Source organism: Equus caballus, chromosome 3 (assembly GCF_041296265.1).
Source record: "Equus caballus isolate H_3958 breed thoroughbred chromosome 3, TB-T2T, whole genome shotgun sequence".
NCBI lineage: Eukaryota > Metazoa > Chordata > Mammalia > Perissodactyla > Equidae > Equus > Equus caballus.
The window spans coordinates 70,124,191-70,141,122 of record NC_091686.1 but is presented as its reverse complement, the minus strand read 5'-3'; the positions used below and the strand labels follow the sequence as shown (position 1 = coordinate 70,141,122).

Here is a 16,932-nt window from a genome sequence, read left to right as displayed (position 1 = left end):
ACAGTGAATAAGTTCATTGTGTGCATTTGCTTCTATACTTTAATAAAATAAATATTAAATCATATAATATATGAATCTTAATAGCCCTCTTGAATAAGATGTAATTAGAATGATTTCTCCCAATTAATAGAAAAATGAAACAACTGTTACTCTTAATATTGAATACCAGTAACACACAAATTTATGATTAGACTATTTTCACTTATGTGTGAACCATCCCTTATCTTTTTGATACTGAGCATATATTTCTTTTACTAAGAAAATTATAAGCATGTAATGCTCAAATCTTCTTAAATAAAACCACTTTGAACTGAAGTTGATGAAAAAATCAAGTCTATAATTATTTTCATAAGTGAACATGTAATGATATCAAAAGTATCACTTCGCTATACGTGTATGATCTGTCTGCATTTAATGCAATACCTGTATACACACACAGGGAGACGTGTGTGTGTGTGTGTGTGTGTGTGTGTATGAAGTTATATAAACCAGATTTAAGGCATCTGGCTATTGTAATTTTCTGTTATGATTAAACAAGCAAACAGTACTACAAGTGTTAGAGCATAAAAGCAGGATATATGTGCTCTGTTTCACAACAAAATCTCAATTTTGTCTTTTGTTTTCATTTTGCACAATTGCCAGAATCTAATTATGTCACATCCAGATTTCTAAACCTACTTTCAGCTTTCCTCCAAACCCGTTTCTCTTCCTATACAGACACATTCTTCATAAAATTGCCAAATGAGTCTTCATGAAAGGAAACTTTTCATTCTTGTCTGAGAGCCCTGTTTCAGGCAGCCTTCTATATTGAATATAGAATATTCCTGAAAAAGTCATGGTGGTGTAGCAGGAGGAGATGTTATCATTTATTGAGCAGTTACTTTGTGCCAGGAACTGTTTGCTCTAAGTAATATGTATGTATTATCTCATTTAATCCTTACAACAACCCTCTGAGCCTAAGGACTGATTATCCCCATTTTACAAGTTGATGTTCAGGGATGTGGTAAGTGATAGAGCCAGGATTCAAACTCAGGCAGCCATGGTTCAACCTGTACGCAGCAGTCCTTTACCGGAATTCAGTGAGTGTAAGTCCAGCGATAGACCTGTAATAAGGGACACCTTCCCAGTCTCTGCTGACATATTTCCAGCAGTTTTGTGCACAATTGAACACAGCATTGGCCAGCTTCAGTCCAGTGAGCATCCAAATGAGGCCAAAAGCCTGCTATCTGGGGCGTGCTTGGTGATTGCCATTGATTAAATTGGAGACCTTAGCTGTTTATCCAGTTGTTTTCTTTTTCCTCTTTCCATTCGTTTTTACAAAGTGTGTGAAAATATTTACATAGTTGTGCAGATACTGCCAAACAGCAAAAATGGCACACTGCTGAAACTGACCTGGGTGGCAGGCAGCACCTTTATGTGCTAACTTTAAACTGGTTCTCAAGTGGATGTACAAAATGATGTGAAAGCTGTGGTAGCAGTAATGTTCATGCTTATGGATTGTTTGAAATAGTGACCACATTGAAGCCTTACTCTTAGCTGAGTATTCCCGTGCCCTCTTTGGGTAATTTTACCTATCCAATGTTTCTTCAAACTCCTTTTCAGTAGTTACCTATTTCAGCCAGGCTGTTGGTTCTGTACTTCACCAAAACCCTGATTATTCTTGTTACACTATTCCCTCCTGAGATTCTTCATGCTGACATGAAATCAGCAAAGGGAAACAACGAACCCTAGACTCCCCCACCCACCAGCCTTTTCTAACTAATCCAGCACCCTCGACCTCCAGAATCAGTGGGTGCTGTCTGCGTTGCTTGATTGAATGCACTTGGAATCATTCTCCAGTGATTTATTTTAATCTATGTGATTCCTCACTTATGAAATTATATAGAAAGTTCTTTGGGGCAAAACTTTTCTTTTGCATCCTTAGAAGGCCTCACAGTACTGTGTACTGTTTATGGTAGATATCCACCACGCTGTAGGTGCACTCAGTAATGCCCCATAACCCCCAAAAATAGTCAATTTTAAAAGAAAAGATTATTGGAATGTCTTCCATCCATTACACGCAATTTATGCTTTCTGGGTTTTTTAATTTTCTTTTCGTAAAAAATCATTTATCTCATATTCCAGGCTAACTTTATCTTATTTAGAAAATAGAAGTTTAATATAACATAATAATTTGCTGTTGTTTTTCATATATCCATGAATAATATTCAGTGCGGATGAGAGTGTGGGAAGACTTGGGCAGGGACTCTGCTACTAGGAGTTACAGCCTTTTTGGAAATCACTTTATCACTGTGAATCAAGAGCCTTAAAAAATTAAGTCCAGTGATTATACCAGACGTCTATCTTAAGAAAATAATCAGACATACAGGCAAAAAGTTTACATTAGTATATTTATGTAGTACTGTGATTTATAGTATCAAAACCTTAAAAGCAACTGAAATAGTCCAACAGGAAAATTGTTGACTAAACTGTAGACCATCTATACAGCAAGCACTGAGAATGGTGTCGTGGAGGAACATGTGATGGCATAGGGGGTTGTTTAGAATATTGTAAGGTTTAAAAGCTGTCCCCCAAGCCACGTATGCACTGTGGTCACAGTTTGCTTTAAATGCAGGTACACATACACACAGGTAAAAGGAAATATACCAAAAATGTAAAAAGTGATTATCTCTGGATAGTGGAACTATCCAGATGATTTTTATGATATTCTTCATACTTCTTTATGTCTTCCAATATTCTCCAAGAGGATATATTACTATAATCAGGAAAAAATGCTATTTTTTAAAGATAAAAGCTTTATAAAACTAGAGGTGTGCCATCCTCCATCGTCTGACTCATATTTATTAAGTAGCTTCCGTGTCAGAGTTTCACACATCCGAAAAGGGGGGCAGTCACCTCAAAGCGGAGCTGCTGCTTTGGATTCAATTTCCAATATGCTTTCTTTATGTTTCTAGGAGACATTTTGAGTTTTTCCAGGTTACAGTCCTGTGTTTAGTTACAGGCACGCTTTGTTTTCAAAGCTGTCTAAATGCTGCATGCAGTGCACAAGGGCGACCCACAGTGTCTAGACTCAGATGCATTCAGTACAGTTTGATTTATTCCTTTCCTAAGTGTTCCGAAAACAAAACGTGAGTCGTTAGGATTCCTTTTTTCACAGAATTGTGTCATTGTTCTTTGCTTTCCATCCGGCCCGCCTCCTTTTGTAATTGGCCTTTGGTGAGATTACTGGAACATTTGTTGCCACCAGCTCAGTTAGCCTTAGATTTACGTTGTCAGGTTCTTCGAGTTGTGATCACGTGTGCACAAGGCAGTCTTTGTGAACTTCTCGAAGTGAGAAGGTTGTTACTTTTAGTACCATCTCGGAAGCCTGCTGGGCAAAGTTCTTTGGACAAGGTTCATCCCTTCTTGTTGCTCTGCCCTGGGAATTGCCTGGCTAGTCACCCTTTCAAGGTAAGTTTTACCCACCTACGTCTGGGATTTTATAAAATCCTCAGTCTGGGAGAGAAATACCAGCAGAGTTGCATTTGCAGCCGGATCAGTATTTAAACCACAGAAGAGCTACATGTGCCTCTGAGCTGCCGGAAACGTGTTCTCCCTAAAATCAGCTCTCCCCTTCCCATTTCAGGTCCACTTTCATTTTCTGCCCACCTCCATAATCCTTCTACACTGCTGTCCGCTTCAGAGCACTGTCATCATCACAGTGCCTCACTGTCTTCCCTCTCTGTTGGCGAGCCTTTTCTGGACCTTTCTTAGAACAGAGCTTTTCCTTTAATTTTTAATTTGTGCCTTAATGGAGTTCACATTAACTCTTCTTTTGGGTTTTCAGCTTCCAATGCCAGAAGGTCATTTGTCCTAAACTAATCACTGACATATTTATCATTTTCCAGAGGTAAATGCTGTACCAGATTAGATAACTCCTACTCGGCGGTGGGGCTCAGATTGGAGTTCAAGTTGTGGGATCTCCAAGCCTGGGGTACCTGTGAGACCTGGCTGGAAAGAGAGCAGGTGCTGTTGTTTGAGAGCACCCTCAGTATTCTCCGCTCTTTAGTCGTGGTTCTGTATTGTTTTGCTTTTTGGTGGTGCCCCTCTTTTGGGGAGGTGGGGAGTATAAGAGGGCATGATTGTCCATTGTGGTTCCTCCGACGCCCGCGAATCCACTGGGACTGCTGTGAAGCGCTTTTGAGTACAGGGGGATAAATACTAAAGTCTGTTCCCTTGCAATTTTTCATATTTGAACTTTGCCAGAGAACAATTAGAAGGATTTGATGAGCTTAGAATTAGAAGCATATGTGTAGATGGACAGTGAAACAGACTTGTTACCAAATGGCCCCTAAGTAATTACTTATTTTTCATCATAATTAAATATTCCCCAAATAAAATGTGTATGTCAGTGTGTCGAAAATAACAGGGTTCTTTTAGAAAATATATTTGGTATTATGTATATATGTATTTTAATGAAAACAACTTTATTTTTCTAATTATAGAAATGGTATATTTGCATTGTGAGAGTTAAAGAATACAGAAAAGCACAAAATACAAAATAGTAGAATTCACCTAAAATTTTACCACCTGTCAGTAACCACTGATAAGATTTAGTAACCAGATTCTCTTGTTTTAATATGTAACAGAGTTCACGTACAAGCTCACATAATTTGATACATGTAAAGTCATACCATACCTGTGCTGTGTGCCTTGCCTTTCTTCCTCTGCACTGTCTTTCCACATCGCTAACAGAAACCTGATTCACCTCGTTTAATGTCTTCAGTTGACTGGATGTGCCATAATTTCTTTGACTCCCTTATTACAAACATTTAGGTTGTTTCTAAATTTGGCTACCACAGACAGTTTTGGTACATTATTACTTTTGTAACTTAAACACTCTACCAATTTTCATTTTTAGAAATGGAATTTCCGGGTCAAATGGTAATGTATTTTAATTTTTTATGCACGTTTCCAAGCTGCCATAAACATTAAAGAAAATTTTTTTAATAGCATGATATCCTGAACTTTCATATCAGCTACTTCTTCACAACTCATGTTTGTCTTTCGCTGCTACAGCTGGTTGTGGTTTCTCATACTGTGTTAAAATCTGAACTTAAAGAAAACAGTTGTAGTTTTTTAGGACAGTTGATTCAGTGGCTATAAACTGCATGGTGATGTTTGGGTTTTTTTCTTTAAGGTAGTGACAATGTCCTAAGCAGAAGAGAATGAATTTTCCTGTTAATTGTCCAATGAGGAATTTCACATTTTTCAGAGATTGCCAGAGTTTGCTTTCTGGGATGAAAAGGCTGCAGGGGTTTCTTTTTACTTTCTCCTAGAGCTGTAAAACTCCGGGGGGGTATAAGATGTACTAGGTTTCATCTGAGAATCCCACCATGTCCAGCCCCGTGGGCAGCAGCTTCAGTTGAGGTGTATCAGAGACGTTATTTCTGCTATTGCAGCCATTCAGGCAAGAGGGCAAAGGGTCTGCCGAGGGGAAGGCCCCCTTTTCTTCATGCCCTCATTCCCCTTCAGACCTTGTCCTCTCTAGCCTTCCTGTGTCGCCTAGCTGCTCACTTGACTTAGGAATCTGTTTTATCCTCTCTTATCTCTCTAATACCGATCACTTTTTACTTTGTGTCAGAGTTACTTAGTTCTCCTCAAGGGCAATGTCTGGATATTTCATCTTTGTAGCTTCTATACAAACTAACTGTCCCGACTGCCTTAGTAAAGTCCATTGCTCACGGTCCATGCCCAGTAAATAGCTCAAGTGTTGATAACTCTATTGGAAAAACCTACAGATCTCCTCCTGTGTCTTTCTTCTTTACTTTCACACAGAACACTCCTGACACTTCTGGTCATCAAATGTGTGGGGGTTTTTTTAACACCAAGCAATTCTGCACCACCAGCTGGGTGTCCTACAATTTAATTCAATTCTGACTGTCTACCTGGAGACAGCGTCAGATCCCACAGGTTAAGGGCTCAGTCCCACAAGATGCCCCCCACTTCAGATGCCAGTTGCAAGTAGTAGGTCCTCAGGTTACCCATAACTTCTGTCTGACTTGGCTACTCGGAGGTTCCCATGATCTCCTCCTTCTTGGATTCAGTTATTTGCTAGAACAGCTCACAGAACTCAGGGAAACACACGTTTGCCAGTTTATTAAAGGATATGATAAAGGACACAGATGAACAGCCAGATGAAGAGATACATGGGGCGAGGTCTGGGAGGGTCCAAAGTGCAGGAGCTTCTGTCCTTGTGGATTTGGGGTCTGTCACCCTCCTGGTGTGGATGTGTTCACCCACAGGAAGGCTTTTGAACACCATACTATTGGGATTTTCTGGAGGCTTCCTCACGTAGGCATGATCGATTGTTAACTCCTTTTCCAGTCGCTTTCCCCTCTAGAGAAGCGAGGGGCAGGGCTGAAAATTCTAAGTGTAAAGTGAGGCTCTTGGGCTTTCTGGGGACCAGCCCCCATCCAGGAGCTCACCCAGATTCACCTCATTAGAACAAAAGATGCTCCTAAGGCTCTTATCACTTAGGAATTTACAAGAGTTTTAGGAGCCCTGTGTCAGGAACTGGGGATGAAGACCAAATATATGTTTCTTATTATAAATCACAATATCATAATAACTTAGTTACTTTTTCCAGGACCATTTGTATATTTTGCTGATATTTTTGTTTTTACTATACTGTGGGGAGAAGATAGCCCTTGGCCTAAATTACTAGTTTTTTAGAACAGGACCTCTTAGCATATTTTAAAATTAGCTTGACAGTTCCTTTGCTAATTTTAATCATTATGTTACCAAGCTAATTACATTATTGTTAGTTTAACAGCACCTCAACTGTTAAACTTGTCATTTGATCTCCTTACGTTGACTTATTCTTTTCCCTGTGTTTAATATTTAGTTTAGTTGTGTTTTTTTAACTCCATTTCCTCTATTTTCTTTGAATAATTATGGCAAATATACTTGGAGGAATCCAGTTTTTAGCCAAATCAGAATACAGGGCACACGTTGGTTTCTTGTAAATGTTAAGTCAACATTGAGTACCTATTATATCCTAAGAATTTTAAATTCATTAGCTTTTATTTTCACAACAGTTCTTCAAGGACTATTGATTTGTGATCAGTGGTAGTAGGAGCTTCAGGAAGGGTTTCCTCCAAGAAACTGCAATAAACTTTGAAAAATTAACACTCAAAATCAAAGACACCTAGCCTCAAAGGGACAGTGTGACTTGGTTACTTTTGACCCTAAACTTGACTGTAACTTAGTTGTCTATAGTAATACTCCTGAAGAAATATCTCAAGGAGAAGAGAGATCTCACAACCATGCATGCATAAATAATGGAGAGGCACTTTGAGCCCTTTCAAGTGCTTCTCAGGAGGGAAGGAGCTTGAGCCAGTTTCCTCATCCAGGGAAAAAAGAAGTAACTCCACAGGACCCGGCACCTGTTAGAGCAGGGGCCCCACCCAGATCTGTCTCAATGTCAGAGCCAGGACCCCTTCCACCAGACCACACTGCGGTCCTCAGTGAGTCACCATGTACTGTAAAAACAAGTATTTTACAGTACCACCTAAATATTTCTAGAGCTTTGTAAATTAGTCTGCTGATTTATTCATTCTTAGACCTGAAACAGAATGATAGCCGAGAAAATAGTTCAGTGAACCTCAAATGAGCTAAGCTTCCTCGTTCGAGGCCCGTGTACAGTTCCAGCCTTGTCTCTTACCTCTTGACTGAAAAAATGTCTTTGTTCATATGCATCTTAAAAGTAAGGTTATAGGGGCTGGCCCAGTGGCACAGCGGTTGGGTTCACACACTCTGCTTTGTGGCCTGGGGTTCGCTGGTTCGGATCCCAGGCACAGATCTACACACTGCTTATCAAGCCATGCTGTGGCAGGCATCCCACATATAAAGTAGAGGGAGGTTGGCACAGATGTTAGCTCAGGACTAATCGTCCTAAAAACGAAATAATAATAAGATTATAGAGTCTGCTAGGTGCAGCGTTTTTACCCATTTAAACCAAGCATGTGGAGTGGGGTGGTGGTGCTGATGTTTTGTAATCAGTCTTGTGGTACCACACACAGTGACAGTCCACTTGCAATTTCTCAGCTAGGCACTCCTTTCCTTGTGAGTCAGTGTTTTGAGTGGGAACTGAGGCTATCTGTTTTGCCAGAGTAACTTTGGAAGCTCCCCTTTACTGTTTGTTTTAACATTTATAGTGCGCATCTGACACAATTCTGATTGTTACAACTCTGAATTATGCATTGTCGGTAGCAAAATTTTAACCCAGACCTATCTTCTTTTTTTTTTTTTTGCCCCTAAAGAGTTACATTTCCTGCTTTGTCTAGTGAAATTTTTTTTTTTCCCAAAGATTGGCCCTGAGCTAATATCTGTTGCCAATCTTTTTTTTTCCTTCTTCTTCTTCTTCTTCTCCCTGAAGCTCCCCAGTACGTAGTTGTATATTCTAGCTGTAGGTCCTTCTAGTTTTGCTATGTGGGACGCTGCCTCAGCATGGCTTGATGAGCGGTGCTAGGTCTGCACCCAGGATCCAGACTGGCAAAATCCTGGGCCACTGAAGCAGAGTGCACGAGTCTAACCACTTGGCCACAGGGCTGGCCCCCAGACTTATCGTCTGTATCAACTAGCAAGCCTTTAGGTTACTTCTCTCTGTAGTTTGTGAGTATGTATTATTATGCTACAATTAAAGTTAATCTAGTTTTTTAGACCGGGCAAAACATGCTCGAGGCAACAAAGAATTATCCCCAGAAAAATGAAATTTTCTGGGCAAGAGACCAGAGTTCTCCATGCTACCATCTACCTCTGATTCACGTATTAGATACTTTCGTTGTTGTTGTTGTTTTAATAATTTGAACATATTCCAGAAGGCTCAATTTTTTAAAAATCTTTTTATAAGTCCTTCTTTGGGGCTTATAAAAAAACAACATAGTATCCGTTCTTTATTACAGTAAGATCCTGAGCATGTCAGGGTCACGTGGAGAACTGCTTTAAAAGGAGAAAACACACCTTTTACCTTTCAGGGGAGGAGGGTTTTTTTTTTTTTTTTTTTTTAAAGATTTTATTTTTTCCTTTCTCTCCCCAAAGCCCCCCAATACATAGTTGTATATTCTTCGTTGTGGGTCCTTCTAGTTGTAGCATGTGGGACGCTGCCTCAGCGTGGTTTGATGAGCAGTGCCATGTCCGTGCCCAGGATTTGAACCAACGAAACACTGGGCCGCCTGCAGCGGAGTGCACAGACTTAACCACTTGGCCACGGGGCCAGCCCCTCAGGGGAGGAGGGTTTTTTAAGATTGGTTCCATCGCTGTGACACTCCTAACTTTAAATTTTGTTTTAAAAACAAAACAGAAAATATGTCTGTTTGGAGCAGAAAAGCGCTCTAGATAGGAAGGGGAAAGTCAGAGAGATCGCTTGTTCTCGCCACCCATTCCTGCCTAGAAACCCACTTTCCAGAGCTCTGCTCGGCACAGATCTTGGAGCATCTTTACTTTTTGCTTTAAGGTAGCCTTCTATTTTATTAGATGACAAATACAGTTTCTGGTTACTAAAGAAAATAAGGAATAAAATAGGAATATTCACCTTACTGACTTTCACAAGGTCAGTTAGCAAGTCTGTAGAGCAAACTAATGTGAGGGTTAAAAAGAGTACATTCTTGTGAATCTATGATGCTGTGTTATATAAATGTGAAGCATATTCTATTGTCAGAGGATTATGCCTGAAAATGATCTATGCAAATATACATATAATGACTTTTAACACTAATTTACTATAAAATAATAGTAGCTAACACTTATATTGTGCTTTTTCTGTATGAGACACTTTCTAAGGGCTTTACATAAACAGATCCACAATTGCAAAATCCATTAAAGCTCTGAAAACCAAAAGCATTTTTCATAAATTTGCCTAAACTCATTTGGTGCTAAATCATGACCTGAATTTATTTGAGGCTATTTATAGTCTTTATCTTATTTAATTTGAATATTCACATATTTCCTGCAGAAATATTAATGTGCTTGGCTGTGAAGTGCTGCCCCAGGCCCTGCTAGTTCTGCATGTTTCTTGACCTCAGTATGGACCATTTTACCTTTGTAAAATTTTAGAAAGAAAATCTGAATTTCAAAATACATCTGGCCAGAAAATACTAAGATAAAAGATTTTGGACCTGTATTTACTCTTTTACTCCTCACATCGGTGCTGTAAGATGGGTGCTCTTCTTTTCCCTGTTCTATAGATGAGGAAACTGAGGGAAAATAGATGAAGTACCTGGACTACAGCCAGTAAGTGGTGGAGCTGGGATGTGAGCCCCGGCCATCCAACTCTTGAGGTCATCACGCTCTCCTACCTCTGTTTATGAAGTGACTCGTTTGGGATGTCAGCAGAAGTTAGGAATTTAATCCTGGTTTTCTGTGCTGTATTCCTGTGCTTGGTTTGCTAAATCATTAATTTCTAAACTTTTAAATTCGGGGACGTTACAAGTATGTTATAGAAAATGCCTTCTTTTTATATTACCTGTCCTCGTGTCTGACCTAACCAGGTAATCTAGATATATCTAGTTTTTTTAAAAGTTCCACTTTAATCAAATATCACATTACTAAAGCACTTTCTGCTTCCCTGTTTTCTAAATTTTGATTTTAACCTTTTATGTATTTGTATCTTTTTTGCACATCTTTGTAGAATAAATGACCATATTGACACTAGAATGTACCTCACTATACCACGTCAGGACTAAAAGTCAACCAATTTAATTAGAGTGATAATTTAATAAACTAGTGAGAGAGTAGGACAAAAGATAAATTCTTTTCTTAGGTGATTATTCCAAGTTATTGCTTCAGACCCTGTGCTGGCTTCTGTGATAAATTTCTCGAAAGCAAAGCTTATCATGGACAAAGTATTCTTTGCCCATTTTCTCATATTTGTTATGCTTCATCCTCTGAGAACTTCCCTTTATTTGCTGTGTATTTCCACATGTGAAATTCACATGATTTTGTGATTTAAGTATGAATATTGCAATTGTATGTAATATAATAGTTTCAGAGTTACTGAAAGATGAAGCTAATCCATTTTTTAAAACATTTCTATGGGTTCTCAAAATTTATTTCAGAATAGTGATCTCACAGCTTTAAGGCACAGAAGTATCTATTTATAATCACATTCTTTCCTGTCCTTTTGCCTCATGTGGAATATTCTGTGTATTGAATTTATAGTAAGAGGAGAGAATACTATACTCTTAAGTGATTAAACATCTGTCTATTGAATTATAAGTGATTTATTTTGTCTGTCTTAAAAGCAGCATCTTTTCCTTTATTTTTGTTCTGGGGAAGGAGAACTGTGGGGGTGGAGGGTATTGGGGAAGGTATTTGAATTTTTCTTAGGTTGTTTCAAGAAAAGTCACTAGTTTGTATCATGATATTTGGTCTGAGTCTTAAAACATATTCCACATTTTGCAGCTTCACTGAAGTGATCAAAATAAATGTTGAATGAGGTCAATGTGGTGTACATTTAGAATACAAAGAGCCTAATCTTGATTTTCAATGGGAAATAAATCTGTGTTACTTTTTGTTTGTTTTTATTAGAAACTTTGAGATTACTAATCTTAGCTTGAAACATGTTTAATAGTCATAGTTGATACCTGCTTGGTGAGTGTCGTATTCCTCCTTGGGTGAGCTCCCAGCCTTTCCACTGTTAATCTGTGGGTTAAGTGGAAAGAGTTCTAGGAATCTCCCTTTCAGTTATCCCTTGTGAAATCTTGTTTTTAACAGCACTTTTCTTTCTTGGCTTGCATGACATTTTTTCTTTCTTTTCCTTTCTTTTTGCCGTTTGCAAAGACTCTTGGGAGGATTTGACAGATTTGGTGGAGCAAATGCGCGATGATACAGAAGGTGCGTGCCACACCAACATCTTTCAGCTTTTTTTCTTTCTTTCTTTCTTTTTAAATTTTCCAACCACCTTTTGATTGTTTTCCGTAAGAGAGAGTGTCAGCTTTAGGTTTTATTTCCCCTGGCAATAACTGGAGCAGTAAGCATATTTGCCAGATTTTCCATACGGGTACTTCATACAGGATTAGGGTTTCAGAGTCCCTTGTTTAAAATCTTTATCTTTGTGGTTTCAAGTAAAGTGGCATTAATATATGTTTGTGCTGTTCCTTTAGGGTATTTGTTAAATAACATGTTCTAAAAGGACTTTATTTCAAGATTATATCAAGTTTCTCAGTGGCTGTTTTTTCATTTGTTTGTTGGGAAGTTACCCTTTTTTTTATCATCTATTAAAATATATATATATTTATATTGCATCTATTTCTGTGAATTCCACAGTACTCAAAAATGGGTTCCAGGAATCTGAAGTGTTTGGGCTGGAATGTGGCTCTGTGTGTCTCCATAACCTTACGTACTTTCAGCTTGGTCATGTAATAGCGTTCCTTTCTGGTGGAATTACTCGGAAAAGTCACAGGTGTTCTAGTGTGTTCTAACCTTCATAGGTTCCCCAAACCAGTAATTGTTCTTTCTGTACTTGGCACCTAACTTTAGGGAGCACAAGATGATTTACACATTTTATAATAAAAATGGAAAAATTGAAGTTTGGTTCCACTTCACCATCGTTTTACATTCTCCCACTTTGCCTGGGCAACTGAAGATGGGTCCTCCAGCCTCAGCATGCACTCTCCCGCACACACTCTGACCAGACTAGGCTTTTCACTGACCGTGTGAGCTGCCCTCGGCCTCCTCTCCTGCCTTGTTCCTGTGACATCCCACCCAGAGCATTTACTCCCCTTCCCCCTCTGCCTGTGCCACCCGCGCCCTGGGTATGTCTAGGTGAGAGCTCCACAAAGCACTCCTTGACAGCTTTGGCCCACATTCACTTCTCCATTCACTCAGGTCCTGCAGAACTTGGAGCTTACAGCATTTTACTTGTTCTCTGGTTCTTGTGTGTTTATCATCCTAGCTAAAGTGTAAAATCCTCAAGAGCAGAGATGGTCTTAAACTTCTTGGTATCCTCATCAGACCTGGAATGGTACCATCCTCAGTAGATTGGGTCACACTAGACAAAACTAAGTTTTCTCTCCGCAGTGATGCCCAATAGTTTCTCCAGCACTTGACTTTGAATGAGTTTCATCTCATTTCTTATAGTCCAACTATCTTTTTATTCTGTTTTTGATTCAGCTTTTAATATAACTAGTTATATATAATTCAGTGAAAAGACAAATCAGTATTATCTAGTTGATTGACAGTTCGTAGACAAAAAAGAGGAGAGTGTTGATTCATTCAGTGAGTAGTGTTTACTATTATGTTAATTATTATTATTGTTGTTGTTATTATTATTACCAGGCACCATACGGTTTAAGGTTTTGATTCCTTTAATAGACTAGAGGTACAAAAGGAAAATGCTGCATAAAAGCCAACAAATCAATGCCCCTCTTAAGGATTCTTCCCTATGACTCAACCCTGGCAAAATTTCGTTTCTCTAATACAAAGTGGTACTGCAAGAATCAAGCTATTTTGAGTGTCCAGCCTCCTTTTTTTCCATTTTGTCTTTGCTGGAATTTTTGTGAATGATTTTCATAGGTGAAATCAGAAAGGGAAATAAGATGAACTGTAACACTATATATAACACATAAAAAACTCACAAGCTGTTGGGACACACCCAGTGGCGCAGCAGTTAAGTTCGCACATTCTGCTTCGGTGGCCTGGGGTTCAACTGTTTGGATCCGAGGTGCGGACCTATGCACTGCTTGTCAAGCCATGCTGTGGGAGGCGTCCCATATATAAAGTAGAGGAAGATGGGCACAGATGTTAGCTCAGGGCCAGTCTTCCTCAGCAAAAAGAGAGGATTGGCAGTAGATGTTAGCTCAGGGCCAATCTTCCTCAAAAAAAACCCCACAAGATGTGAACTGTATCCATACTTAGATGATCTTAGTAGATTACCAGTCAAGTGGTATATGTAATGTTGGCCAAGAAGCTATTTACAGAAAAGCCTTTCTGAAATGTAGTTTTTAAAAAGGAAATCAAAATGGCAGAAGAGAAATGGCTTTCCTTGTTAACTTTTTTTTAGTATTTTCATCTTTGTCTTTTTTATGTCATTTTCTACTTGTCTCAGTTCAGTTATGTGAAATTCTAGAATTTTGCTGTATTACATAACTTAGAGATTTTTATAAATAAGTACTTGCAACAAGAATAAATATGAGTTATGGAGTTTTACCGCACATAACACACATGGCAGCTCAGGGTCTGCAGAGGATCCTTGTTTCAGACCCTGGAAAGCTGATGATGTTTATAGGCTCAGATCTTTTCAGGAGACCTTCACTGCTGGGCTGTTTCAGTTACCTGTTATAGATGTGTCATAACAGTTGGCTTTTTAAAAGAGGAAGTGCTAACACTGATTTTCAGACTTCTGAAAAACTGCTTTGTAAAATAAACTTTAGGAGGTTGCAGACTTGAACTGTTAGCTTTTGGGTTTTGTTTTGTTTTATTTTTTTAATTTTGGCAAAATTAAAGGTTTTTCTGCTGAACTGATTTCTTACAGTAATGGTTGGTTTTACATTTAGTGCGTCTGAACTACTGTCTAGTAGAATATAAAGTGTCTTCTTCGAGTGGAATTGTATCATGCTTACAACACTGATCAACTGTCTTGCCATCTCATCTCATTATATGTTATTAATTTGTGTCTAAAAGTTTTGAAGTGCACTGGAAAATTATGAAGATTTAATGAGATAATAAAAAGCACATAGTTTACTATCTTTAGTTTCTCAATAAATATTGAATTCCCTCCTATACTCATTACAAGCCTTTTAAATAGATTCTGTAAATTTGCTGTTGCCCAGATTACTACCCGTCTCTCTGAGCTTTGAAATGGTTGAGACATTACTTGAATTAGGGAAATAATTTACCTGTGTAAAATATGACCTGATAAAGATTGCTTACTGATTCCCTGAATATTTTCTTTTGGATTAAGACTTAATAGCCACCATCTTGAAAAATGGAAGGAACACATCTAAGAGATTTTCTTAGCATCTAGCACTGTGTCACGTAGTCATTCAATAAAGGCTTATTTTAAATTAATTAAAATTGTTACACTTGTATTTATGGAAGATCGTAATAATTTTAATAGCTAACAATTTTTTGTTCTTAGTATGTCCCAAGCATTTCTAAATACTTAATATATGTGAACTTGTTTAATCCTCAAAACCCTATCATCATTTAATAGATGAGGAAAGTGAGACCTATAGAGTTAAGAAGCTTTCCCAGTGGAATACTACTCAGCAATAAAAAGGAACAAACTATTGATACATGCAACATCCTGGAGAATCTCTAAAGAATTATACTGAGTGAAAAAAAGCCAGTTAAAAAAGTTACATACTGTATAATTCCATTTACGTAACATTCTTGAAATGACAAAGCTATAGAAGTAGAGAATAGATTAATAGTTGCCAAGGGGTAGGAGAGGGTAGGGGGCTGGAAGGAAGTGAGTTTGACTGTAAAAGGGCAGTATGAGGCATCCTTGTGTTGATGGAAACGTTCTGTGCCTGGACTGTAACTCATTGTCAGTTTCCTGGTTATGATAATGTACTCTAGTTTTGCAAGATGTTACCTTTGGGGGAACTAGGTTAAGGGTGCATAATATCTCTCTATTATTCCTTACAACTGCATGAATCTGTAATGATCTGAAAATAAAAAGTGCAAAAAAAGGAAAGGAGAAAAGCAACTTTCTCCGAGTCACACAGCTAGGGAAGAGTTCGAACAGCCTTCAGACTGCAGCAGGCCTACCCCGTGGCTTGTAGTCTTAACCGGTACACCAAAGTTCTTCAAATTTATTTGACTCCGGAACCACTGTAAAAATATTTTTTCACCAAAACTCAGTATACACATCATTTATTTGTGTATATCTAGAACAAAACTTTCATGAAACGATACATGACCCTACTATGCGGGACATACTAAATCAATGTTATACTCCACTAACCAGCTACGACCTTTACTTTGAAAGACACTCGAGTGTCCTGTATAGCCTCCCTGGTATATATCCATTTCAGCTCTAGCTACTAAGATAGAAGCAAAAGAACCCTTTCTAAAATGACTCTATTTGGGCCTCTGTCCCCAACCTATAATTGTTGGTACCCTTTAAAGGCTGAGCCAGTTACCCTGCATCCTTCTGTTTCTCCTTAAACGATCTCCTCTGGTGAAAGCATCTTTTCTAATAATTGCTGCTATTATTCCTATGCTAGCGATTATCCAACCCCAGACTTTAATTTGCATTTACAACTATGTGATGAAAATTATATTGAGAATGCTTCCACATAAATATCCTTTACTGTGTCCAAAACCAAGCTGATTTTACTTACCCGTTACCTTGAAAACAGTTCCTCAACTTTTGCATTTCCAGTCTCACAGAGCAAAAACCTTGGGTTATTCTTGACTCCTCTGTTTCCTCAACAGGTACAGTTCTTCAAGGCACATGATTTTGATCCTCTTCCCCCAAATTCACTTTGCATAATCTGCTCAGACTAATCATCCCCAATGTTTTAATTATGCTGCTTCCCTGCTCAAAACCTACAGTGGTTCCTCTTGCCTGTTTCATTAATATACAAGTCTAGTTCTAGAAACCTCTGTCATCTGACTTTGCCTTTCCTAACAGCGTTTTCCAGTTCTCCCCGGGAAGAACTCCCCATTCCATTCCTGTTTCCTTCACCTCACTTCACACACCTATTTCCACTGTGGAATACTTTATTCCATGTTTTCTGTGATTTCACACTTCAAGCCTGCCTCAAGAACTATTGTATACTGAAATCTATCATCCTTTTATCCATATTACTTTTGGTGTTGTCTCAGTTGGAGCACAAATGTACAGTATTCCAGGGAGTTAAACAAAGGGTAGAGATTATTCCTGTTTTGTTTTGTTTTGTTTTGTCAAGTCTGAGGTTTACCCTACTTACAAGCTAAAAGATT

At 38.5% G+C, this 16,932-nt stretch overlaps 1 protein-coding gene across 33 annotated transcripts in view; it reads left to right on the top strand.

The window, feature by feature from the left end:
- The window catches only part of RUFY3 (RUN and FYVE domain containing 3), a 79,947-nt gene that overhangs the window by 19,097 nt on the left and 43,918 nt on the right, over positions 1 to 16,932 (top strand). For 13 of the 33 annotated variants that reach the window (XR_011437556.1, XR_011437557.1, XM_070263730.1 and 10 more), the window contains one exon: positions 11,821 to 11,874. The exons of 15 other annotated variants lie outside the window; for them this stretch is intronic. Coding sequence is in view for 13 of the 18 variants with exons in the window: in XM_070263730.1 (XP_070119831.1) it covers positions 11,821 to 11,874 (54 nt within the window). In the remaining 5 variants the exon portion in view is untranslated. Of the gene's footprint in view, positions 1 to 3,092; positions 3,451 to 11,820; positions 11,875 to 16,932 lie in introns of those variants that run through there. 5 more of the 33 variants (XM_070263733.1, XM_070263732.1, XM_070263737.1 and 2 more) reach the window with 5 other exon arrangements.